The 24,043-nt window shown below is 45.6% G+C and overlaps 2 protein-coding genes across 7 annotated transcripts in view; one reads left to right on the forward strand and one right to left on the reverse strand.

Moving 5' to 3' along the window:
* Positions 1 to 2,058, reverse strand: part of RPGRIP1L (RPGRIP1 like) — a 95,750-nt gene extending 93,692 nt beyond the window's left edge. For 4 of the 5 annotated variants that reach the window (XR_010746984.1, XM_066348943.1, XM_066348945.1 and 1 more), the window contains exon 1: positions 1,991 to 2,058. The gene's annotated coding sequence lies outside the window, so the exon portion shown is untranslated. The other variant, XM_066348944.1, reaches the window with a different exon arrangement.
* Positions 2,059 to 2,216: 158 nt separating this feature from the next.
* Positions 2,217 to 24,043, forward strand: part of FTO (FTO alpha-ketoglutarate dependent dioxygenase) — a 345,609-nt gene continuing 323,782 nt past the window's right edge. The window contains exon 1 of one of the 2 annotated variants that reach the window (XM_066348254.1): positions 2,217 to 2,426. In XM_066348254.1, the coding sequence (XP_066204351.1) occupies positions 2,295 to 2,426 (132 nt within the window). In that variant the 5' untranslated portion in view covers positions 2,217 to 2,294. The remainder of the gene's footprint in view (positions 2,427 to 24,043) is intronic. The other variant, XM_066348255.1, reaches the window with a different exon arrangement.

A 24,043-nucleotide genomic window follows, 5' to 3' on the forward strand; every position in this document is an offset into this window, starting at 1 on the left:
TGGTAAATTAAAAGCATTTAGCACATTTGCCTGGGATGTCAATATTACTTGAATGTTAATTTTCAGCTTGATGCACAAATAAGTGGGTAGTTCCAAGTTTTGCGAAAGAGGTTTCATAAATCCTCCAACTGAGTTTGTTTTTGTTGTGTCCTGTCTTTGTTGCCACGAGGCCTAGGTCCCAGGACTCCCTTTTTCAACATACAGGCTACCCAGCTAATCCTGGTGGTTTTAGAGTTTCTATTCTTTACAGAGATGCAACAGAGTAGCTTAGTTTTGAATGTGGATGTGAGTGGTCCATGTATTGTCTAGTATGCTAACAAAAAAAAAAAAAAAAGAAAAAGATTTTGTATTTTCATTTCAATTTACCCTGAAATCCAAATGCAAATTGCCAATGGAGAGGCTCTAAGGCAGAGGATCTCAATCTCTAAGATGTCAGTCCTGGAATGCAAAGTCCTTAGTAGTAAGTTTATTGGTTCTGTTCACCTCGTATTCTCAGAGGCTGACACAGAGCTGGGCACATAGCAGGCATTCACTAAACAGTTGTAGAATGAATGAACGGTGTTTAGAGAGCTTTAGGGTCTATGGACCCAGAGACGGTTTACAAAATCTCGTATGCTTGTGTGAATACGCATTATCTTTTAGAGACAGGGTTCGTAACTTTCATGTTAACTCATCAAAGGTGGAGATCCACTGCATTTTGCTGTGACATCAACAACTAATAGGTGCCTGGCGGGGTCATTTAGTTCTTTGGAAACAGTGCTGTAGGAAAGGGCAATCTTAGGAACCAAATTAGCAAGTTTAAACACAGGACGCTTGTAAAAAGGGTAATTTTCTCATAGTTTTGGTAGCTTTTATGGTAATAACAGTAATGATGACGGTGGTTGTTAACATTTATTGAATGCTTACTCAAAGTGCTCCACTCACTTGGATGAATGAACGAAGTATCTCACAACAGCTCTGTGAGGTTCTTACTCAAATGATCCCTACTTGACAAATCAAGAGACGGAGACACATCTAAGAAGCAGCTGTCTGGTCCTATTTTTGATTGTCACTCCTGGCAAGAGGGGGTGTTACCCGCAGCTGGAGGTCAAGGGAGGATGCTCACCATCCTCCAGTGCACAGGGACCACAAATGATTTCGCTCAAAATGTTAATGAGGTTGCACCCCGTGCAATGCTGCAATGCTTCCGCGACGCCATCGCAGGCTGGCCCTCCTGCTCACCGTGCTCCTACCACACTGCTGGCCTTCACGTTCCTCAAATCCACCCTACCCTTGTCTTGGCTCAAGGCCTTTGGCTGGCTCTTCATTCTTTGGGGCTCAGCTCAAATGTCACTTCTCTGATTGTGCCATGTTCGAGTCCTCTTCCTCCCAATTTCATCACTGTTTATTTCTGTTACAGCAGTCGTCTCTATCTGGAAGTATTTTGTTTGCTAGTTCATTACTAGCTTGTCCTTGTTAATAAAAAGGGTGAACGAGCATCTTGAGACGGGTTATCTGACCTGTTCACAGGTGGTCGGGTACAGCGCTTGGCACAAGGTGGGCACCAACATTAATATGTATTGAATGCATGAGATTAAAATGGTAAACAAAGTCCGCGCTTTGATGCAGTTAACAGGCAAAGGGATAATAAGACGGTAAACAGATCAGTATAAATAAACAACCGGCTACTGGGATCAAATAAGTAAACTGTGTTTATGTCACCTGCTTGAAAAGAGGACTTGGATAAGCACTGCAATTACCATCAACGCTCATCAGCTGGGGTTCAGGTCTGAGATTTCAATTTTCAAACCGGTGCTGGGCGTGGGGGGTCATGGGTGGGCCGGCGTTCAGGCCTGACGACGTCGGGGTGTCTCGTGCTGGGTTACTTCTCACGAGAGCAGAATTCCAGGGCCTTCTCAAGGCCGCAGTGCAGACCCTAGGACCCTGGCCGCTGCTGCAGGTAGCGGGGGTCGACCACCTCCATCGCCCTCGCCTCTCCCAGAATACTCACCGCCTCTCCCTCTCCGGGCCGCTATCTAACCGTTGCTATAGCGCCGACGGCGTGTCGCGCCGCCGGCCAAGAGAAGCACGGGAAAAACATGGCAGGCCCCATGGCCTCCTGGGAAATGTAGTTTTCCTCTGGTCTCCCAGCTCGCCCGCTCGTAGCGTCGCAGACGACGCTGGCCCAGCTGTCGGACCTGGGACTTTCTCGTGTTCTCAATCCCGAGGCTCTTAATCGCGGGTGTCGCCGCTGTGCATCCTGGGAGTGGTAGTTCTCGAGGCACGGAGGTGGAAGGGCGGCGGACGGGAGCAGGATGCCGAGAGAACTACAAATAGGAGGCGGGGTCCGGAGCGAGAGCATCTCCAAGCCGAGCCGTGGCGGGGAAGGTTGTAGCGGCAGCATGAAGCGGACTCCGACCGCCGAGGAACGAGAACGGGAAGCGAAGGTACGTGGAGGCGGGGGGCCCTTCGAAGTCTGGGATGCTCCGTGCACTTGTAGCCAGTGGCCGGGAACCGGAAGGGCTTGGCTGGATGGCGGGCAGACGCGCGGTCCGAAGCCCAGGCATGGCAGGGCCTTGTCAGCCAGGGAGCCAGAGCCCCCGGGGGGTTACAGATCCCTGCCGCTCAGGATGCAGGCCTCGTCCTCTCGGATCAGCTCACCAACGGAAGAGGCCCACTTGCTTGTCCTGTACCGACTTCCTTGGCTTCAATCGGTAGCTGCCCTTGTGCCTCAGTTTACCGGACCCGCAGATGACTGATGATTCCCGCTGTGCTTTCTCTGTGATCCCAGTTTCTGAGGACAGGGAGCAGATGCGTCTATTCGGAACAGTTGTCTCCGTGGCCCGCTGATACGTTCTATGACCCGAGCACAGCAGACCTGAAAATGTAACGATATACCATCCTCTTAGTCTATTTTGGGGGGTTCAGCCTCCAGGAGTTGCCATTCCACGGGGTGAAAATAATCATAGCAACAGCAATTTTTTTCTTTTAAAGAAAACCAGCCTTGATTACACGTCAGGCTTGCGTTGAATTCATGTCATTTATATTATTTCGTATTCTTACCACAGCAGATTGCTGCAAGATAGATATTTATACAGATGGAGTGTCCACAGCCCTCTTTGACAGATGAAGACTTGAGGCCCAGAAGAATTGAGTGTTTAACTTTCCCTCATTCCCCAAATCCTATTTATTTGTCTAAATATGTTGGTAATCTGTCCACTCCCCCCGTCCCCTACCCACCCCATCTCCACTTTTGGACCATGCGACCATGGTCTCTGATGGACTGTTTACAATAGTCTTATGGGTCTCCACTCACTCTCCACCCTCACACTCCTTTGCCCCTTCTTCCCTTCCACCCACACAATCAGTCTCTTCTCCACACTGTGGAGTGTGATCTCTTAAAGAGGCAAATCTGGTTATGTCCATTTCCTCCCCACCTCCTCTGCCAACCACCTGTTTAAAAGATCTTCCATGATGTTCTCTTGAGATAAAGACAAAACTTCACAACTTGCTTCTACAGCCTCATTGGATGTTACCCTTTTCTTGCTGTCTGCCCATCAGCCACTTTGGCCTTTATAAAAGTCCCTCTTTCTGTCACTGAACTCAAGGGGTTCCCTCCCTTGAGGTGTTCTATTCAAGAAGGAGAAGCGGTCATCATTGGGTATTTTTGTTTACTTACAGCAAGTGAAGGAAACAGAATTCACATCCAAAACTGTCTCTGGGAAGGAAGGCTTGCCCATAGCTTGTATCCAGGTTTGGGTAATTACACGTTGATTTTTTTCTTTGTATCACGTTGGGTTGCTGTCAAGCTCACTGGTTACAGCTACCTCTGCAAAAATACCATATTTTAATATTTAGCAAGAATAGCATTTGAGAAGAGCCATCCCTACTTTGCGACTTTTGTCCTATCTTAAGAATTCCCCCTGAGATTTTTTTTTTTAATTCTTCTTTGTTGAGGAACTGGGGGTGCGGCTCTTACTTCTGTAACTGCTTCCTGCTGGACGGAGACAGAGGAGGTCTTTGAGTTAGAGGAGTGAAATCCTCTGGCTGCCTGACTAATGAAAGTTTTGAGAGTCTTCTAGGTTCTGGGGTTCCTGAGAACCGGAGTGCATAGAGAGACAGAATGTAGGGGAAAAACCACTAGGAGTAAGAGCAGACTTACTGGACATCACTTATTTTGCAGCAGCTGGCGGCCAGACAAGTTCTTAGTACTATGGGTCTGGCTCCTTATTCTTACTAGGTAACATAGCAGGCTTCACTCTAGGGCAGGGGTCCCCAAACTTTTTACACAGGGAACCAGTTCACTGTCCCTCAGACCATTGGAGGGCCAGACTTTAAAAAACTATGAACAAATCCCTATGCACCCTGCACATATCTTATTTTAAAGTAAAAAAACAAAACGGGAACAAATACAATATTAAAATAAAGAACAAGTAAGTTTAAATCAACAAACTGACCAGTATTTCCATGGGAACTATACTCCTCTCACCGACCACCAATGAAAGAGGTGCCTCTTCTGGAAGTGCGGTGGGGGCCGGATAAATGGCCTCAGGGGGCCGCATGCAGCCTGTGGGCCGTAGTTTGGAGAACCCTGCTCTGGGGTGATGTATCCAGGAAGCTGTGTTTTGTAGTTTAAGAGAAAAATGAGTTGTTAAAGAACACCAAATGAGGACTTGCCCATGTTGGGTTCCGTTAGTCTTTCAGGGACCTCAAATTCCAAGTTTTTTAATACACCCAGTGCCCTGGGTTACACGGGTGTAGCTTAGTGTACATTTTTCCTTCAGTTTTCAGTTACCTTCCCTAGTTGGCTAACACATATTAGAAACAAGGCTATAGCTGTGAGTTCACAGGAACAGGAGAAGCGAAGTTATGTTGGGGGAGGGTCAGTTTCACTGAGTTCCTCCTGCCAGCCTTTGGGTCTATTTTATAAAAGTGGCTCCATTTATATTACTGTTTATATTTTCCCTCTTTTGATCAAGATCTTTCTTTGAAAGCATTCCTGATCAATTATCAGAAAACAGCACTGATCACTTGTTAAAAGTATCATTGGTCCTCTGTGATTATCAGGTGGCTGTTTTGAGTATTTCATGCCATTGTTGGTCCCTGAGGCCAGGAAGGCTCATTCCTGGTCTGTTATGTCCCATGTAGGAGGGAAAATCCCTTTCCATCGGGGCCTTATGCCACATTGGAGCAGCGGGAGCATCTGAACTCAGGAAGGCTTTGTTTATTGCCCTGTTCTTTAAGGGCCAGGCCTGGATTCTGTTTAGTCCTAACTTCACTTTATCGCAGGTGTTTTCTCCAAGTAGAAGAGGTATAAATGACAGAGCGAACCCCACCTTGCTTAGCTAGAATGTTTTCAAGAGCAGTTCTCTTATCTAATATTGCTATGGCGGTCATGGTAATACCTGCCCCAGGAAAAGTATTCTTGAACATCTTCTGTGGTATTTTATATGGAAATTTTATAGGCCTTGCTGATCATTTTAACGCATTCAGCAACATTTATCAAAGAGGTGTCTTTATAATATTGAGCTATGCAAAATAAATATTTATAATAGTATTTTTTTATATGTAATAAGAAAACGTTAAGTTCAGTTTGAAGACTAGATCTGTCTGAATCAAGAGGCTATAATACTGCCTGACCAGGCGGTGCCACAGTGGATGGAGCATCGACCTGGGATGCCGAGGACCCAGGTTTAAAATCCCGAAGTTATTGGCTTTAACGTGGGGTTGCCAGCTTGAGCATGGGATCATAGACATGACCCCATCATCACTGGCTTGAGCAAGGGGTCAGTGGCTTAGCTGGAGCACTTCTTCAAGGCACATATGAGAAAGCAATCAATGAACAATTAAAGTGGCTGCAGCTACAAATTGATACTTCTCATCTCTCTTCCTGTCTGTCTCTCACTAAAAAAAAAAAAAAAGCAATACTGAGGGTAGTTAGCTGAATATATTTCAAAAACCATGAGGTGTTAGGGGGTACGGTATTCAGTCATTTGGCTTGTGCTAAATCTGGTAACTTGACTGGCACTGACATCACCAGGTGAAAAACATCCAGGATTAAGTACCTTTAAATTCAGTCACACGTGGATTAGGTAAGAGTACCTAAAGTTTTGTATTTGAAGATGGAACGTCCTTGCACAAACACTTCTGTAAAAGCAGCAGAGTAAAACAGTAGTTGTCTGTAAATGACGAAAGACTTAAAAATGGCCATGGTTAGGGTTCACGTATACACATCTTAAGACCCCTCCGGCATGAACCTTCTGCCGTGTAGGTTCACCTTTTGCAAGATGCACAGCTCTTCTGTAACTTACATATGTCTCTCCGTTTTTGTCCTTTCTTTTCTCTCCTCATTTTGAAACAATCCTTTTATTCTAGGACAAAATTATTTTCCTTTTTCTTTCTTTACCAATAAAACCCATGTCCTTTATGTTCTCCCTCATGTAAAAACATTCTCCTTTTCTTCAACAAGAGTGTATTTACATTTCCTATATGCTTTCTGCCCAAAATGTACAATCTGCCTGACCAGGCGGTGGCACAGTGGATGGAGCGTTGGACTGGGATGCGGAGGACCCAGGTTCGAGACCCCGAGGTCGCCAGCTTGAGCGCAGACTGGTTTGAGTAAGGCTCACCAGCTTGGACCCAAGGTTGCTGGCTTGAGCAAGGGGTCACTCGGCCTGCTGTAGGCCCATGGTCAAGGCACATATGAGAAAGCAATCAATGAACAACTAAGGTGTCGCAACGAAGAACTGATGCTTCTCATCTCTTTCCCTTCCTGTCTGTCTGTCTCTATCTGTCCCTCTCTCTGTTTCTTTGTCACACACACACACACAAAATGTACAGTCTATTCTAAATATAATCAAAGGTTTAGCATCATTTATTTGATAATGTTTTCTGTGTAATTTAACATAACAAGAAGGCCTAATTATTTTAATTTTCTCCTTTTATCAAGAGAGAAAACAAGTGTTCCAGAGAGCCTTCTGAAAAACTCCAAAGTTCTTAAAAATATCAAAGGTCAAGAAAATAACTCTCCTTAAATTTGAGTCTTGGGGCTCTGGCTGATGGCTCAGTGGATAGAGCATTGGCTTGGCATCTGGACATCCTGGGTTTGATTCCCAGTCAGGGCACACAGGAGAAGCGACCATCTGCTTCTTTACCCCTTCCTCTTCTTCTCCCTCTTTCCCTCCTGCAGCCAGTGGCTGGATTGGTTCAAGTGTGGCCCTGGTCACTGAGGATAGTTCAGTTCATCTGAGTGTCAGCCTCAGGTGCTAAAAATAGCTCAGTGTTCAAGCACTGGCCCCAAACGGGTTGGTGGGTGGATTCCGGTCTGGGTATATGCAGGATTCTGCCTCATAACCTTCCCTCCTCTCACCTAAAAAAATAAAATAAAATAAAATTTGAGTCTTGTGAATTTTGTCCAACATATGAAAAGTTTTAAAACATTTTCTAAGTAAAATCATAGGTAACAATACTGAAAAGTTACTCAATGATAAAGCTTTTGCCAGCAAATGTGGAAAGTCGAAGAATTGTTAAAATTTTAGTTTCTCCAATATTAAGAAGATTCATTGTAAGTAATTAAAGACCTGATAATAAAGAGTATGCCTTTGTCTTCTTTTATAATTTCTTATTAAAAGCATACCAGTAATACAGGAGACATAACATTAAGTTTTAGCTTTACATAAATACACTATTAATATTAAAGCTTAATTAAAATAAAACCTTATAATAACAATTTAATTTTAGCCAGCTTAATACATAAAAGGGAAGCTCTCTTTTCCTATTTTTAATCTGAATTTTTAACCCTTAGAAAACAATTTTAGTGACAACCAGAACTCATATTTGTGAATAATTATAACCTCTAGAACAGTGGTCCCCAACCATTTTTGGGCCACGTACTGGTTTAATGTCAGAAAATATTTTCATGGACCGGCCTTTAGGGTGGGACGGATAAGTGCACAAAATAAAATGTGACTGGTGTAAAAACTGGTATTTTTAAATATAATTGTCGAACTTACGATATTTATTGGGCTAAGTTAAAGGTAGAATGAGCATGTCTTCATTATTCAGGCTGTATTTAAATTTGTTATTCTGACGTTTCATGTCTGACATCGATATGTAATATGATAGGTTCAGGCTCACTACCAATCATGAACCTACGACAATAAAAATAAACGAAGCCCTGGCCGGTTGGCTCAGTGGTAGAGCGTCGGCCTGGCGTGCAGAAGTCCCAGGTTCGATTCCCGGCCAGGGCACACAGGAGAAGCGCCCATCTGCTTCTCCACCCCTCCCCCTCTCTTTCCTCTCTGTCTCTCTCTTCCCCTCCCGCAGCTGAGGCTCCATTGGAGCAAAGATAGCCTGGGCGCTGGGGATGGCTCCTTGGCTTCTGCCCCAGGCGCTAGAGTGGCTCTGGTCGCAACAGAGCGATGCCCCGGAGGGGCAGAGCATCGCCCCCTGGTGGGCAGAGCCTCGCCCCTAGTGGGTGTGCCGGGTAGATCCCGGTCGGGCACATGCGGGAGTCTGTCTGACTGTCTCTCCCCATTTCCAGCTTTGGAAAATAAATAAATAAATAAACATGAATCCACTGTGTACTCATATGCAACTTTATTAGAAGCGTCCTCTTAACATCGCACCAACAACTTAACATGAGTAACATCCTCTCTGCCTCCAAACACTTTACAGTTGCTATGGTAACGTTTAAGCATGCCTTAAAAATAAGATACAACACAAAAACAAATATAAAGTGCATGAAAAATACAACTCACTATTATAAATATTGTAAGTTAAGGGTTATTTATTATAATGTTTATATATAGAATGAGAGATAGTAGCCTATCTCTTAACAACCGAAACACTAAATCAGTGGGAGCCCTGACCTTGTTTCTCTGCAACGAGACGGTCCCATCTAGGGGTAATGGGAGACAATGACACCCGGAGTGTGTTGCTTATGTCCAGCCTATTCCATAATTTTGTTTTGGTTGCTGTCACTGCAGAAAATCCCACTTCACACAAATACGATGTCAGAAATGGCAACAGGGTTTTTAGTGCTTTTGTGGCGATCTTGGGGTATTCTGCCATGACTTAATCCAGAACACCGGCAGAGTTGTAGTCTCGAACATATTTTTAAGGCCGCCGTCATTTGCAATCTCCAGTAGTTGATCCTCTTCTTGCATAGACACGCAGGATTCACCTGGTTTGTTGACAAATGGATTGCGGATCCATTCCTTGGCAATTTGTGGGTCTTTTGTGGTTGGGAAGTAGTGTTCAAACTCTTTTAAAAGCAAATACAGGCCCTGGCCGGTTGGCTCAGTGGTAGAGTGTCAGCCTGGCGTGCAGGAGTCCCGGGTTCGATTCCCGGCCAGGGCACACAGGAGAAGCGCCCATCTGCTTCTTTACCCCTCCCCCTCTCCTTTCTCTCTGTCTCTCTCTTACCTCCTGCAGCCAAGGCTCCACTGGAGCAAAGTTGGCCCGGGTGCTGAGGATGGCTCTGTGGCTTCTGCCTCAGGCGCTAGAATGGCTCTGGTCGCAACAGAGCAACGCCCCAGATGGGCGGAACATCACCCCCTGGTGGGCATGTCGGTAGATCCCGGTTGGGTGCATGCGGGAGTCTGTCTGACTGCCTTCCCGTTTCCAACTTCAGAAAAATACAAAAAAACAAACAAAAAAGCAAATACAGGTGATCGTGCCCCAGCTGGGACAATGAAGGCTTGGGCTCAGTCTCTTCCAAAATTCCCGTGAATGTTTGAAACATGTCAAATATACCCCTGTTCACGCGTCGTCCCCACAAATCCAGTTTGGCTTTAAATGCACCTACTTTATCTGCCAACTTGACAGTTGTCATTTTCCCCTGAAGTGACCAATTGAGTTCATTGAGGAGGTTAAATGTGTCGCACAAGTAAGCGAGTTTTGCGACCCATTCCTTGTCACTGAAATGTGCTGCTAGTGGTGACTTTTTTTCTGAGAGAAATCTCTGCAGCGGCTCTCGTAATTCAAACACTCTGGCCAGGGACCTCCCTCGGGATAACCATCTTATTTCTGTGTATAAGAGAAGGTATCTGTGCTCCGCATTCATTTCCTCACAAAGCTGCTCGAACAGGCGCGAGTGGAGGGCATGTGCTTTGATGTGGTTAATAACTTTAATGACATCATTCAATACGCTGTTAAGTTCCGGTGGTATATTTCGGCTAGCCAGCATTTCCCTGTGAATGACACAATGCGTAGACTCGCATTCAGGTGCAACCTCCTTAATCCAAGTAATTAAACCAGACATCCTTCCGGTCTTGGCAGCAGCTCCATCTGTGCATATGCCGACACAAAAAGACCATTTCAGTTTTCCTGATATATAGTCATCCAGCGATTTAAATAGTTCTGCGGCTGTGGTTTTGGTTGGCAATGATAGTGCACATAACATATCCTCATGCACATCCTCTTGATAAAGATAATGCACGTAAACAAGTAGCATTGCCTTGTTGTCAATATCTATAGATTCGTCGACCTGGAGAGTGTACCACGGTGATTTATTAATCCTTTCCAACAATTGTGATTCAGTGTCCTCTGCTATTTCCTCAATGCGCCGTGTGACGGTGGTAGCCGAAAGAGGCATCTGTGCTATCTTTTTAACTGCAGCCTTTCCTAGAAGTTCACGACAAATGTCTTTAGTGGCTGGAAGGATCAATTCTTCACCAATGGTGAATGGCTTCTTAGCCTTAGCAATATGATTAGCCACCAAATATGATGCTCTCAGTGCACTCGCATTTATTGATGTAGTGGCCACCAGTAATTATTTCTGTCCTTGTTCATGCTTTTTTCTTTTGAAATACTCAGAAGGCTTGTCTTTTAAAGTAGGGTGCTTTGGTCTCCAAGTGGCGAAGCAGTTTTGAAGGCTTCATTGCCCCATTACTTAGCCAGTCGCCACATATTATGCAGAGCGGCCTTGGTGCGCGAGAATCACCAGTTGTGATAAATCCATACTTCAAGTAGGACTCCTGGTATTGTCTGTTAAATGAAGCCTTCTTTTTCTTCGAGGTTGTAGGTTCTTCTTCTGTCTCCACACTGGCCCTTTTCCACTTTGCAAAAAAACTTTCAATGGAATTTTGTTTTTCACTCATTTTGCTAGTTTATGGGTTTAATTTTAGCAGCAACGAACGTATCAGGTGACCGAGACAAGCGTCAAGAGTGAGTCTTAGACGGATGTAACAGAGGGAATCTGGTCCTTTTAAAAAAATAAAACATTGTTCAGGCTTAAGTATAAATAAAACAGAAATAATGTAAGTTATTTATTCTTTCTCTGCAGACCAGTACCAAATGGCCCATGGACCGGTACCGGTCCGCGGCCCGGGGGTTGGGGACCACTGCTCTAGAATATAGAGCAAATATATTTTATAATTCCTAGAAACATGTATTTCTTTTATATAGCATGGCATCTTTATTATCAGCTCCATACATCTTTCATTTCTCTGTATTAAAAGCCCAAAAGTAGGTAACAGATGATCATGGATTTATTTTTGTAGAACCCAATAAAGTCCAAAAAACTTAAATCAGTTTTTATTTTAAATAATTTCCGAGACCATGTAACCCTGAAAAGTATTATGTTTCTTCATATATTTTATATAAGCAATTAAGTCTAACAGAGCTCTTTTTATCAAAACCAATTTTAATAATTTCCTCTGGAGATAGGCAAACATACACACATACACACAGACAAAACCCGAGATCTGAAAGCTTCATTTAAAAATTCCTTTAGTCATCAGACAGGTAGACAGGTGCAGACAAAAAGCATTAATTTCTATTCATTAATCACTTCTAGTGCTGGCTTTAAATCAAGGCAAAGCAAACTTCAAGCGTAACTGAAGTTACCAAGACAACCCCCCAAAGCCCTTTTCTCTAATACACCCCAAAGGGGAAATCCGCAAACCAAATGAGCCCTACAAGGACTCAGACAGCAGGAAAGTCTCTTTGGGGTCCTCAGTCTCATTCTGGAGAACGCACCTCAAAGGCTGCATTAGGAGGTCAAATTGGAATTTCCCTGACCTGGCACATTTGCATAGAAGGCAAGCGTAGCCAATGGAAATGCACACACAACAAAATCCAGCTCCTACAGGACAGAAGCGCTGGTGGTGGACACGGACTCCATGACCTGTAACCCACTGAGAACGCTCAGTGACCCAGGCTTCCCTGACACCAGACAAGCAGACCAGAGATGGTCACCTGAGGACGTCTTGATTGTCCTGCAGGAGTTTCTCCCCTTCACAATTAGACCGAAGTCAGGCCCTGGATCCCGGGTCCCGAAGACAGTTGCTGCCCAAGCAGCCCGAAACCCAGTGCACCCCTGAGCTGCAACTATCCTTCCCACAACCCTATACCCAAAAGGGGAACAGGACGCTAATTCAAGTGACCACAGGGGGCTGACCTACCCGCCTTGCTTCCTAAGTGCTGAATGCGGCCCCTCTGCTGTGCTGTCCAGGCAGGCCAGGCAGCCCTTTTCAGGGTCAGCACCACGCGGAAGCCTCCCGTGGAAGAGGTCCTCTGTCCTGCGGAGAGGCAGGCGGGTGAGCCCAGGCAAGCTGCCCCTGCTGACTGCCTTGCCAAGTGTCCACACCGGGCTGGGAGGGAGCCCCTTTCGGAGCATTCCATCTGAGTTGCCGGGATTGTTACTGAACTGAGGAAGTTCAACACTTAAAGAGCGAGAGGTGGCCACTGTTCGGTGCCTTTATATTTACTTGCAGTGAGTGAAAGAGCAGGGACTCCGTCCACAGCTCTGCCTCCCAGAAGGGAGGATTGGCCAGTGCTGTACACTCTGTTTGGTCAAAAGCATGTTGATTTCTTGTTTTGCATCATGTTGGGATCCGGTATTTGATAAGGACCGCCCAGGCCTTGAGCCCTTTGCGCTAGCTAACATTTCCTGTGCTTTATCTTGTTGCATGGTCTTCACAGGTGCTAGGTGTTGCCTGCTCTGTATTAGGTAAATATTGGAAGTGAGGACCAATGGTGAATAAACACAGTTCTGGCTGCTCTCCCTCCTGGGAGCACGACCACATCCATGTTCTCTCTTAGGCGTGTATCTCCTGAATGCTAATGGTCCTCGGAGGACTGGCCGGCAGGGGAGCAGCGGGCAGCGGCAGCTCGTCCCAGGCTCGCTCCCTGAGCCTGTCCCCACGGCCCTCGTCCCCTGACTTTTCCGTCAGCCAGCAGCAGCCCCACCCGGGCTCTCTTCTGCTGCTCCTTCTGTCCTGGCCCTTTTTCTTGTTTCCCTGGCCCCAGCTTTCATAAACGTACTCTCAAAGTAAAAGCAAACCAAAAAACCCAGACACAGTTGTTGGTGTCAGAATTTAGGAGTCCCACAAGTGCGTTTGCCTAAGGAGGACGCCTGTTTCTAATGTAAATATACGATCTGTTTTATGATGACCTGAGCTCTACGTAGGGTTCCCCTGGGGCCTGGAGTTCCCAGGCTCGACTTTGCTAAAAAAATGGGTTCAAGTGGGAAGACCCTTCTGCACTGGTCTGCATCAATGCTAGGAACAGATGTCACCCCATGGCGTCTTTCTCGCCTTTCGGGTTTACTCTTAAACTTTCTCATTTATTCTGTAAGGATTTGTTAGCTCCTGGTCACTAGCACCTGCCAGACCCTTTTGTTGTTACCACCACCGTCTCTGTCACCATTACCACCTGTCTGACTTTAATAGGTGTTTAGACTGCATTCAGATCATTCGTTCTGTGAGCTTATATTGGGTGTCCAGTCGGGCAGACTTAATCAGGGTCCCACTATCTTCTCTCCCACGTGTCCCCAGTGGTACCAGTTAATTACACCATTGGGAGAGTTGAGGAAATAGTCGCTCAAACCATTTTCTCTGTTCTGCGGTTCAGATGAGGAACTTGGTTAAGTGCCCCGTAGAATACTCAGCACTGGGGACAGCTGGGTAGCTGTGGCAGTCTGGTCCCGTGGAACTGGCTGCCGTTCTATGGAAGGTGGGTAAGGAGCAAGTGCCAACAGTAGAAGGGTGAGTTTTTACCATGGCAACAGGGCACGGTAGCAAGGAGGGTCAAATGTGGTCTGGAGGTCATGGAATTGCTTCCTTGGGAAGATCTAGTTATGCTAGGGGCTGTGGGATTCCTTGAAGGTACATCCTCGTGAGAGGCCTGAACTCCTTTAGAGGTCGCTCAAAAATATTAGCACTGTTCCTTAGGGAATGAAAGTGTGGACGTTTAATTCCAAATTAGCTTCTTAGGCTGGCGTGGGTAAAATCATCTTTTTTAAAAATACTGAAAATAGAAATAGTTTAAATTTATTAAAAAGGTTATACACTTAACAGGAACATAGTAATTTTAAGTAATGTATATTTTTGTCAGTGAAGAAATATATCCAGAATAGATAAACTTGCTGTTTCAAATAAAAATCATTACTAAAATCTTCTGGGGTTTTTTTTGGTGATAATTGTCTTAATATCATTTAACAAGATAAATGTTAGGTTGAATGAGTTACAAAAATAATAACTCGGGAAAAGGAGGTTTTGGGTCTTTCTCCATCACATGTGTTAAGTTTACTTTGTGCAGGTCGGCATTTAGCGAGGCCCTGAGAGGCTTCCTTCCTTCGGTGCCTCCCTCCCTTCTCCCTGGATCGTCTTGGGTTATTTTACCGATTTATCTAATGGATGATTTAGGACACTAAAGCTAGGCCACTTTTGGTGGTGGGCCAATGACTAGAGGCTCTAAAAAATGAAAACTTAGGAAAAAAATGAAAAACAAAAAACTTTGCCTGACAAATTCTATTTTCCCCTCAAGTTTATTGTTATCTTTTTCTTGATCTCTCTTCCAGTCGAGCTTAATCCCCATCTGGGAGTTTGGATTGCACTCTCTAGATAGAAGGGCTTATTTGTTCAGTTTCCAAATCACTTTAAATACCTTCGTTGAAAATTAATTAACTAAAGTAATGAGTAACAGCGAGTTCTTATTACTTCTATCGCTGCCAGGGCTGTTTCTTAACAATCTCATTGTTCGTCTTGAAAATAAAATTTGCCATTTGGAACATGTCTTAAAGACACTTTTTTGAACATGTTTAACACTTAAGACACTTGAAACAACTGTTGGCTTCGCTGAGAGCATTGCTGTCTCGTTAGTCCTTCCATTTCTCCTAGGTGCCTGAGTGTCCTGCACGTTAAAGACATTTCTCTGTTGAAGGAAGACTGAATGGTTGAGAGCCTCCAGCTCCTGATACATGTTAACTCTTAATAGAGATCACACTGCTTCCCCTGGCTGGGGGCTGGGTTTATCATGGAAGAGTTTAGCAGACTGTAACTGTATGTTTCTTCTTCTTCTGCTCCTTCTGCTCCTTCTCCTCCTTCTTCTTCTCCTTCTCCTTCTCCTTCTGCTCCTTCTTTTCCTTTTGTTTCTTCTTCCCCTCCTCCTTCTGCTCCTCTTCCTCTTCCTCCTCTTCCTCCTCCTTCTCCTCCTCCTCTTCCTCTTCCTCCTCCTCTTCCTCCTCCTCCTCCTCCTTCTTCTTCTTCTTCTTCTCCTCTTCTTCCTTTTCCTCTCCCTCTCCCTCTTCCTCTTTCTCATCCTCTTCCTCCTCTTCTTCCTCTTCTTCCCCTTCGTCTCCTTCTTCTTTCTTCTTCTTCCTCCTCCTCTTCCTCCTCTTCCTCCTCCTTCCTCCTCCTCCTCCTCCTCCTTCTTCTCCTTCTCCTCCTCCTCCTCCTTCTCCTCCTCCTTCTCCTCTTCTTCCTCCTTCTTCTCCTCCTTCCTCCTTCTTCTCCTCCTCCTCTTTCTTCTCCTCCTCCTTCTTCTCCTCCTCCTCTTTCTTCTCCTCCTCCTTCTTCTCCTCCTCCTCTTTCTTCTCCTCCTCCTCCTTCTCCTCTTCTTCCTCCTTCTCCTCTTCCTCCTTCTTCTCCTCCTTCCTCCTCCTTCTCCTCTTCTTCCTCCTTCTCCTCCTTCCTCCTCCTTCTCCTCCTCCTCCTTCTTCTCCTTCTCCTCCTCCTTCTCCTCTTCCTCCTCCTTCTTCTCTTCCTTCCTCCTCCTTCTTCTCCTCCTTCCTCCTCCTTCTTCTCCTCCTCCTCCTCTTTCTTCTCCTCCTCCTCTTTCTTCCTCTCCTCCTCCTCCTTCTTCTTCTTCCTCTTCTTTCTCCTCTTCTTCCTTTTCGTCTCCCTCTCCCTCTTCCTCCTCCTCTTCCTCCTCTTCTTCCTCTTCTTCCCCTTCTTTCTTCTTCTTCCTCCTCCTTCTTCTCCTTCTCCTTCTCCTCCTCTTCCTCCTCCTCCTTCCTCCTCCTCCTCCTCCTTCTTCCTCCTCCTCCTCCTTCTCCCCCTTCTCCTTCCTCCTCCTCCTCCTTCTCCTTCTCCTCCTCCTTCTCCTTCTCCTCCTCCTCTTCCTCCTCCTTCCTCTTCTCCTTCTCCTTCTCCTCCTCCTCTTCCTCCTCCTCCTCCTCCTTCTCCTCCTCTTACTCCTCCTCCTCTTCTTCCTCCTTCTCCTTCTTCTTCCTCTTCTTTCTCCTCTTCTTCCTTTTCCTCTCCCTCTTCCTCTTCTTCTCCCTCTCCCTCTTCCTCATCCTCTTCCTCCTCTTCTTCCCCTTCTTCTTTATTCTTCTTCCTCCTCCTTCTCCTTCTTCTGCTTCCCTCTTCCTCCTTCTCCTCCTCCTCCTCCTTCTTTTTCCTCTTCTTCCTCCTCTTCTTCCTTTTCCTCTCCTGCTCCCTCTCCCTCTTCCTCATCCTCTTCCTCTTTTTCCTCTTCTCCTTCTTTTTTCTTCCTTCTTTTCTAAGTAAGAGGAGGGGCGGTAGAGAGACAGACTCCCGCATGCGCCCTGACTGGGATCCACCCAGTGACCCCCATCTGGGACTGATGCTCTGCCCATCTGGGGCCATGATCACAACCAAACTATTTTTAGCTCCTGAGGCAGGAGCTCCACAGAGCCATTCTCAGCACCTGGTCATACACTTGAACAAATCGAGCCATGGTTATGGGAGGGGAAAAGAGAGAGAGAGCTAGGAGGGGGAGAGGGAAGGGGGGGAAAGCAGATGGTCATGTCTCCTGTGTGCTCTGACCAGGAATCGAACCTGGGACATCCACATGCTGGGCCAAAGCTCTACCACTGAGCCAACTGGCCAGGGCCGATAAAATTATATTTAAAGTGTGATTTTGTCAGTTCTAGAAGAGAGGAGCTTTATAGTCGACTTGGTACTTTTGTAACCTTAAGGCATTGCTTGGGAAAAAGAGTTCTCTTAATGCCATTCATTTAAACCATCTGTTATATAAACCGATTTTGTAGAATGTTACCAAGTTTTCTCACCAGTTGATTTCCTAAGGTAAGCTGGGAGGAATCTTGGGAACTGGGAACTGTGGGTGGGATCAGGACGTGTTGAAGAGGTTAAGAGTATCATTGGTAGGAACTTGTGCCCAGTCATTTGTCCATGGCCCAATGTTTCTGTGCAAGGCCAGCGCATGTTTGAAACCTTGCATAGGTACTACAAGCTTGCACTAAAAAATGTATATTTATTGACTTTAGAGAGAGAGAGAAAAGGGGGGTGTGTGAGGAGCAGGAAGCACTAACTCATAGTAGTTGCTTCTTGTATGTGCCTTGACTGGGCAAGCCAGGGTTTCAAACCGGCGACCTCAGCGTTCCAAGTCGGCGCTTTATCTGCTGCGCCACCGCGGGCCCGGCTTGCACTTTTCTTTCTGCTACATGCATCCGTCCTTTCGCCATGCCCCTCATTTTATTTGCTCTGTCGTTTTGGAAGTGCCCCGCTGACAAAGCGGCCCTGTGCCGTCCTTTATGTGAAAGAACTGCCCTGTGGAGAAGGGCCGCCGAGGCCCCCGCAGCTGGTGGGAACCAAGTAGAGCGCTCGGTCGGAAGCAGCGGGTGGGAACCAAGTAGAGAGCTTGGTCGGAAGCAGCTGGTGGGAACCAAGTAGAGAGCTCGGTCGGAAGGATCAGACTGTGTTGCGGGGAACCAAGTAGAGAGCTCGGTCGGAAGCAGCTGGTGGGAACCAAGTAGAGAGCTCGGTCGGAAGGACCAGACTGTGTTTGTTGCAGCTGGTCCGGGGAGGAGAGGGGTTGCCAGGGCGCGAGGGTCTTAATAACTGTGTGTGATCAGAAACCTCAGAGCTCTGGCCGCTGCGTTAGCCCCAGGTCGGTCCCTTGGCACCTTCATTCAGTGACTGGACCATTCAAGGCTGGGCCTCAAGGGCCAGCGTCTCCGATAACAATACAAAGTGGGCTGATGCGACCCCCGTAAGTCACTCCACGGAATCGGCGTGATGGCCGTCTCGGGGCTGGACTGATACGGGGTTTTCTATTTCTCTGCACAGCGTTCATTAGCTCGCTCTTTTCCAGTTTGGCCTATTTTGAAAAACAGAGATGGGAAATTTTGCTGATGAATTTCTTTTTTTTTTCTTCTGTCAGCATGAATGTTCTGCATTTTTATTTTATTTATTTATTTATTTATTTTTGCTTGAGAACAGCACCCGGCAAACAAACTCCAAACATTACAGCTTTCGTGGACTCCAGCCCGTTGTCATGTCAATCTTGTTATTTAGGTAAACAGTGTGCAATTTTTTCGCAGCCTCAGCAGCCAATATGCTGCAAGCGATCTTTGCTTTTAGTCACGGTATTGGCTGGTCCCGCTATTAATGAGGCAATAATTGAGAGATCGCAGTCATTGTTCTCATAAAACAGGATCCTGGGGTTGGGACCAGCCAGGCGGGGGAGTTGCCTATGCAAGGCTGACATGATAGGCAGGCAGGAAAGGCTGAGTGGCCGGTGGGCCCGGCTTTTAAATTCATCAGACCCCTGCTGCTTAACTTGCCCCAGCTGCTAATGCCAGAGCCATTACTGTAATGGACTGGGCAAATGAAGGAGAACGGAGACACACACGCTTTATTACCAGAGGGGCAATTTTCTCTTCATCTGTAATAGCCGCCCTGCCTCATATTGATCAGACCATCAAGATACTAATCCTCTGTAAAATTACTTGTTATAACTGAAAATGTGTTCATCCAAATCAGTCTGTGTCCCGACTGTCTACTTACTATTGAATACAGACTATTAGGTGGTTTATTTTTCATGATTGAAAGCCCCCGCCCCTAGAATGGGCGGGCGTTTCCCTCGCCACCCTGAGTGCTTAATCTTAGCGATAGCCCAGGGTTGTCTTTTTGTTTTAAACAGAACATCACCCACTTAATTAAGGAGTGAGTGTCTGTCTTGCTGTCTCGAGTTATGCGGGTGTTTTATGTGCCTCTGGATTTATCAAGCGTCGTGTTTTACATTCCGTCTGTGGTTCGCGCTGTAAATAAAAATTGGCCCATATCTCGCCCATATTAGAAATTTGCAGGTAGCAAATGTCAATAAGTGCCAGGGATGTGAGGTTGTCTGATTTATATTTCAGGCACCAGGTTGTGCTTTGTCGATGGAAGCCATGGGCAGGAGGCATCCTGGTGTGTTCTGTGCAGCAGATGGGTTTTTGCGTCATTGTCTGAGAAAGTGGATGGTTATTTCTGCACCCTTGGTTCAGGAGATTGCTTTCCAGACAATGAGGCGTATCTGCTCCCCCCACCTTGTGTTCCGTGGGAAATGACTGCAGCGCCGTACTATTATCAGAAGACCGGTTAAAAGCCGAGTCCTCATCTTCCTTAACATGTACAACTTTAGGAATTATTCCTTAAAATCTCCCATTTTCCTTCATGATAGTCTCCACATGCAATGATATGTTTATTTGTGCAGACTCAGATGCCCTCTTGGCAATTCTAATATATTGTCATGGCTTGAAAGCATTTGTGTGGCGTTCTCCGTGGAGTTCATTCAGCGATAACGAGTCCTCCTTGGTGCCAGGAATGTGGTCAGGCTGGAGACTCAAGGATGAGTAAGACACAGTCTGCCGTGGAGGACCTCAGCTCAGTGGGAAGACGGGCATGTGGACAAGTAGTTCCCGGAGTGCAGTGCAGTTTGGTAGATGTTCAAATCCACTTGTGAGTGTAGTTCCTGGGAGCGGATGCCACTTACAGGCACAGCAGTGCAATCAGGTCCTCGGTTTTTCTTGTCTTATTACCAAAAGCTGAATCGTGCAGTTTAATCACACTTTCAGACTTACATGTGAATGATTCCTAGCTGTTTGAAAGAAATCTATTTTTTTTTTTCCTCACGGGAGACTTGTTTAATGCCCCCTGGAGACGAAGGATTTCTAAAAATGTTTTGGTCAGCGACCACATCTTCGGGTATGTATAGTTTCCCATGGAGACTACTTTGAAGGAAGGGGATAGTGGTTATTGATTGTTTATGTTGGGCGTTTATAGTATAAGTCAGTCTTGTTGTCTAAGAGGATAGTTTGTCAGGAGAGACAGTAGCTTGACCTAGTTGAAAGCATGGACTTTGGAGCCAGGCTGCCCTGCTTTCCAAACCCCAGTTCCCCAACTCACTGGCTGAGAGCCTCAGTCTTCATCTGTAAAATGGGGATAATATTAGTTGTGAAGATTAAGTGGTTTAATCTACATAAAGCATTTAGAATGGGGATGTGCATATACAGTATTCATTATTAAGTTCATTAATACTAGAATTAATTCTAGCATTAAGAATTATTCTATTATAGCATTAAGAATATTAAGTAATATTCTAATATTAAGTATAGTGATAGTTGTTGGCACACATAAGTGCTCTATAGTTATTATTACTATGGATGTGACTGTAGGTAATGGAATTATTTTCACATGTGACCTATGACAGGTAACTTTGTACATGTATGACAACAATGTATGTGGCATATAAGACAGTGAAGAATTTCTTATTTAAAATATTTTTCCTGATTTTGTGATAATTTGTTATTTCAAAAGAATTAAAAAATACAGAAAAATACCAAGCAGGAAGAAAAAAGGTCTTGTATAATCCTCCAGGGATAACCATTGTGTTTAGTATTTTATTATTGCTTATGCTGTTTCATGTAATTCTCTTTTCCCTTGGGATATTAGAAGCTCCCTCTGTCCAAGACCCATGTTAAAAATTTATTTTATGGCCCTGGCCGGTTGGCTCAGTGGTAGAGCGTCGGCCTGGCATGCAGAAGTCCCTGGTTCGATTCCCGGCCAGGGCACACAGGAGAAGCGCCCATCTGCTTCTCCACCCCTCCCCCTCTCCTTCCTCTCTGTCTCTCTCTTCCCCTTCCGCAGTGAGGCTCCATTGGAGCAAAGATGGCCCAGGCGCTGGGGATGGCTCCTTGGCCTCTGCCCCAGGCGCTAGAGTGGCTCTGGTCGCAACAGAGCGACGCCCCGGAGGGGCAGAGCATAGCCTCCTGGTGGGCAGAGTATCGCCCCCTGGTGGGCGTGCTGGGTGGATCCCGGTCGGGCGCATGCGGGAGTCTGTCTGACTGTCTATCCTGGTTTCCAGCTTCAGAAAAAAAAATTTTTATTTTATATTTCTACTAACTTGCTGAAGATACAGTCGACTCATAACATTTTTCACGGCAAATAGAAGCAAAGACTGAAAGTTGAGGGTTTTTTCTTTTTAATTTTTCCTTTACAGAACATTTATTTATTCTCAACTCTAGATGTGTTCTCCAACAATGATAGGAAATGTTTTATTGAGAAGTGTTTTGTGTAACACTATGTGACAGACTAGATCTCGGGCAGCTCTACGTGGGGACCGTAGGGAAACCGCAGCGTTGGGTGGCCCTTTACCTCGCTGAGCGTTTTAGAAGAGCTATCTCTGAACCACCGAAGTGTCCGGTTCATTCTGCTGTTTCATCTACCGCTCTTTCTCCCGTTTTTATTTAAGACTATAAAGTTACTTTAGTGTAACTGCTGCTGTCACCTTTGCCCTCAGCTAATCAAATAGTTTACCTTGAGGGAAGCATCTATCTCCCACTTTCATTATTATTATTTTTTGTAGCTGTAAAGATATATATTTTATGTCTGCAGAAGGCTGTAACAGTGAAACGAGGTATTGATCTGCTGTATTTAGCAATTTCTTTCCCCCTTGCCATCAATAGCATGTCGGCATCTGTCTGTACCGTGGTTGACCTCACAAATAGCTCTTTGTGCTCCCATTGGATTCAAATGATATAGTATGCTGAAAACTAAATCAATGAATGATTATAAAGTTTTTAGTATTATTTCATGACCCGGAGGCAGCTGGTGTTCCTGGCACCGCACGCTTCGGTGTACAGTGAATGTGGTAGAATGCGAGCGTCTGGCTTTTGTTCAGCCGGAAGGGGAGCGGTAGGGCCACCTGCCAGGGCGAGTGCACCCTTCCGGCCTGACCGTCTGAGGGACGCAGGGCCAGCGGTGCGGCATCCCATCTTGCAGAATCAGATGTCCGGACGGGCGGTCCCTCCAGGGGGCTTTATTCCCCGCCCCCACCGCCGTGAGCGTGTAGCCCTGTTTCTAAAATTACTAAAGCTTTAAGCATGTTGGCTTTTGCTTTCCTTCACAGAAGAAAGGTGAATTAAAGGCTGTGTCATTATATATCCCCGAGGACCTAACAAAAAGGCACCTGGTAAGAGGAGGGAGAGCCAGCTTGATAACAGGCCCCTCGGCTCCTATCAGCACCAGGAACACTTACTACCAGGATACGGTTGTGGGGAGCCATGTTCTCTAGCCCTCACCCCACTGGTGGGCGTTCTGCTTACCTCTCCTGAGTGGTGGAGTGGGGAACTAACAGGAGTCACTAATTTGGCTGCTTGTAAATGTTGCTGAATTCAGCAGCAATTGCTAAGAAATAGTCTTGCTGAATCATAGTATGTATGTGTACATATATGCTGTATATATAGGAAGAACCTTCTAGATATTGCTATTTTGGATCTGTGGAAAGCGGGAGGGGGTGATAGTGGATGAGTGGGAAAGAGGGAGCCCAGCAGTTGTCCTCCTGATCTGTCCAGGGTATGGATCAAATGTATTTCTCCCTAAGGAGATGCCGCTTTGGAGTATGACTCTGTCCATCATCCCAGTTCAGAGTTTGACAAGGGGTATTGAGGAACTCATTTACTGATTCATTCCTCAGACATTTTTTGAGAATCCACTATATCCTGGGTTAGGGAGGTAGGATATGAGGGCTAGCCCTTCCTCTTGAATGTTCATGGAAGAACTGTCACGCTCACTTCATCAAACCCAGTGAGTGTCCCCCTGCCTGCTCTTGCCAGCTGGCACACTCCCCTGCCCCTTCCCCTGTAAGATATTGAAGAGGACAAGGAAAGGATGGGTCTATGACCATAGGTTGATCGCCAGCCAACTTCTTCTATGTCATCTGCATGAAAGGAAGTGGGGACCCCTTCATGCAAGGTCCCAGAGCAGGAAGGCCTGCAGACGGAAGTTAGCCCGCCCTCTGAATACAGGGTGGACAACTACAGATTCAGACATGACACCCTCTTTTCCCTAGAGGGTAGACCTTGCTGATATTTCAATGAGTTGAGCTTTGGACTTTTATCCTTGTAAAGTTTTTCTTGGGATCTGCCTCTTCTAAATTCTTAGTTTACTTTTGATGTTCATTATAAATCTGTGACCAATTCATGAGCTAATCTGTGTTTGAAGCCATTTAAATTTTTGTCCTGCCTTGCCCCTTAAGAGCTCGGTTGCCATTAGTTGACTCTGGTGTCTGAAGAAGTACTTGTACTTCATTTTATTTGTCCTGTATTAGTTCACATTGAACTTTGAGGTACAGCCCTAGCCTAAGATGAAAGGGGTCAGGGAAGAAGTCCCTGTCCCTGAATTCAGTCTCTGTGATTTTGTGTACCATGTATGTCTGACTGTGAAGTAAGAGACTTCCCCCCTGAAATTACTCCTCAGGAAAGAGAAACCATATGCTATTCAAATTCTTGTCAATTCTCTTATATTGCAGAATGCTCCCTTGGTTATTTAAGTAGCTTTCCCAATAGGATGCAGATAGGTACTTGTGGCTTAAGATATTTTTCTTAATCAGAGCTACATGTAGTCATCTGGGTTGATAACCATAATTTCTGGTTTTGCCTGAGAGTGGCAGATTGATATCTGCTCATAGATCACATAAAATAACTTATGTTTGGTTATTGGTAGCTCTGTGTTAGAAACTAGCTGTTTTTTTTTTGTTTTTTTTTGTTTTTTTGCTAGAGTGTAGGGCAATTAGTTGACCTCTTTCT

This window comes from Saccopteryx leptura, chromosome 9, assembly GCF_036850995.1.
Source record: "Saccopteryx leptura isolate mSacLep1 chromosome 9, mSacLep1_pri_phased_curated, whole genome shotgun sequence".
Taxonomy (NCBI): Eukaryota; Metazoa; Chordata; class Mammalia; order Chiroptera; family Emballonuridae; genus Saccopteryx; species Saccopteryx leptura.